Source organism: Lolium perenne, chromosome 5, assembly GCF_019359855.2.
Source record: "Lolium perenne isolate Kyuss_39 chromosome 5, Kyuss_2.0, whole genome shotgun sequence".
Lineage (NCBI taxonomy): Eukaryota > Viridiplantae > Streptophyta > Magnoliopsida > Poales > Poaceae > Lolium > Lolium perenne.
The window spans coordinates 34,005,725-34,007,775 of NC_067248.2; the positions used below are offsets into that span (position 1 = coordinate 34,005,725).

The 2,051-nt window shown below is 52.8% G+C and overlaps 1 protein-coding gene across 1 annotated transcript; it reads right to left on the reverse strand.

Annotated features, from left to right (window-relative positions):
• Positions 1-929: 929 nt before the first annotated feature.
• Positions 930-2,051, reverse strand: LOC127298603 (uncharacterized). The gene is made up of 3 exons (XM_051328450.2): positions 1,377-2,051; positions 1,076-1,260; positions 930-974 (listed from the first exon to the last, which is right to left on the reverse strand). The coding sequence occupies exons 1-3, from the start codon at positions 1,891-1,893 to the stop codon at positions 930-932; spliced, it is 747 nt and encodes a 248-aa protein (XP_051184410.2). The 5' UTR covers positions 1,894-2,051.

Here is a 2,051-nt window from a genome sequence, read left to right on the forward strand (position 1 = left end):
TGTAGCATGTGTCATGATCCCCAACAGATAACCCGATAAGATAGCGGTAAAGGTAACGAGATATAAACAGCACTAGCATGCACTACGACTCGCAAGGCAGACCCGAAACCAAACAATAGACGTAGGTGGTTGGTGGAGGTAATATAGGCTGCTTGAGGTAACAAGTGGAAGGGACACGTGACAAGAACGCAACTCAAGGATAGCATGAGGGAGAAGGCAAAATAAAATAGGTGAGCGACTTCTGCAGGGGAAGGAGTATAGGGGAAATGCTTGCCTGTTAAAGCTTGCCGAGGGACATCCGGAGAACTCGTCGTATCTCACAACACCACTTCGCGATCCTATCCGGGAAGAAGCAAATACTGGACAAACAACGGATGCAAGTCTTACTTCTACGGATAAAGAAGATCCAGCATGATCAAGATGATATGCATGACATGCATGATATGGCAAACATGATGCGGCGATGCAACTTATCCAAATTAATCGGAGTCGGAACCCCGGTCAAACAAATTAAGGTTGGAGTTGCATTTCTACCGGCAAATTTAATGGTTGATTAGCATGGCATAAGATGGCAGGGGTGAGCTACTTCAATATTAAACGGAGCGGGGAAACCTTAGGTGGACATCCGAAATACTCCGCATATATGTGGGGTGAACATGCATAACTATCAACGCGTGACATGATGCGAGATGCAAACAAGCATATAGATGGTATATTAATGTTCTTCATATTTTTGTGATAAACTTTCATATATAAAACATTTTATTTTGAGTTATAGTTTGAGAGATATGAATTTATCAAGTTTAGGCATTTTATGCAATTTTCAGGAAAACTGTAAAACCTTTGTTACTGTGAGAAGGATTGCCACAGAGGCTGACCTGCGGGACCAAAAGAGAAGCGCTGACTGGTACTGGATGCTGATACTTTTCTCACCGGAGGAATTTTAGCACAAAACACTGACGGGTGCCACCCAACTGTCAGCAGTACAAAGAATTAAAGGATTAAACAATATGGATGGATTTGCATGTGCTGGCGATGGATCACGGGATTGATGCATGCATTGGATGGAACGAACCAGCTGGGCGAGATCACGTACTGCATCAAACTGAACCAACAAAGCAGCTCTTTGCCTCCTGCTGCACGCGATACCCACGGATGGAGGAGCGACGGGAGCAGACGGAGCCAGCCGGCCAGAGGCGTCGACGGCGGTCTGCGCTTGGCCATGCCGTGGCTTGGATACTGACGGACTTTGCTGGCCTGCTGCATGCGCGAATACAACAGCAGCATCAACACGAGATCAAACTCGTTTCCATGCCGACCATGCACGGAACGACAGCAAACAGAGGGATAGAGCTAGATGGGTAAGCGATGCTCACTTTGAAGGGGATGGCGTGGAGCGCCACGTACGTCCTCGAGAAGCCGGATGGAATTGGTGACGAAGAGGCCGAGAGAGACAGCAAGCGCTCGCGGCTGCTGAGGGCGGACATGGTCGTGGACGTCTGTGATGGAGCGATGACGGAGACTTTGCCGAGGCGCCGGGACCGGGACGACGCGCAGGACGCGCGCGCGGTAGAGCACGTCGGGAGGATCTTGGTCGAGCAGATGCCGGCGTTCGCAGAGCTTGGCGGTGCACGCGAGGTCGACGAAGAGCAGCGCCGGAGAACTTGACGGACGTACTGGTTGGAGGTGAGACGCGGACGAGCACGAAGGAGGCCCAGGTGGCGTTGGTGAAGCTCGGGGAGGTGGAGGACACAAGGCTAAGACGCAGTTCCTGTCGACGGGGTCGCAGACGTCGGAGACGACCTTGATGGCGCGCGGCCGCGAGCAGCGGAGGCTGGCCGGTGTTCTGGACGCCGAACGCGGGACGATCTTGGAGACCGAGGAGGCGAGCATGGAGGTCGAGGACGTTTGCGTCGTGAGGCTGCAGGAGCTGCTGCCGGCGACGTCGATCTTGGCAGAGTCGAGCGGGATGAAGCGGCCGGAGGCGAGATAGAGGAGGAGCGGAGAACCAGGGAAACAAACCACCAGAGGAGAAAGTGGCGGCGGGGAGG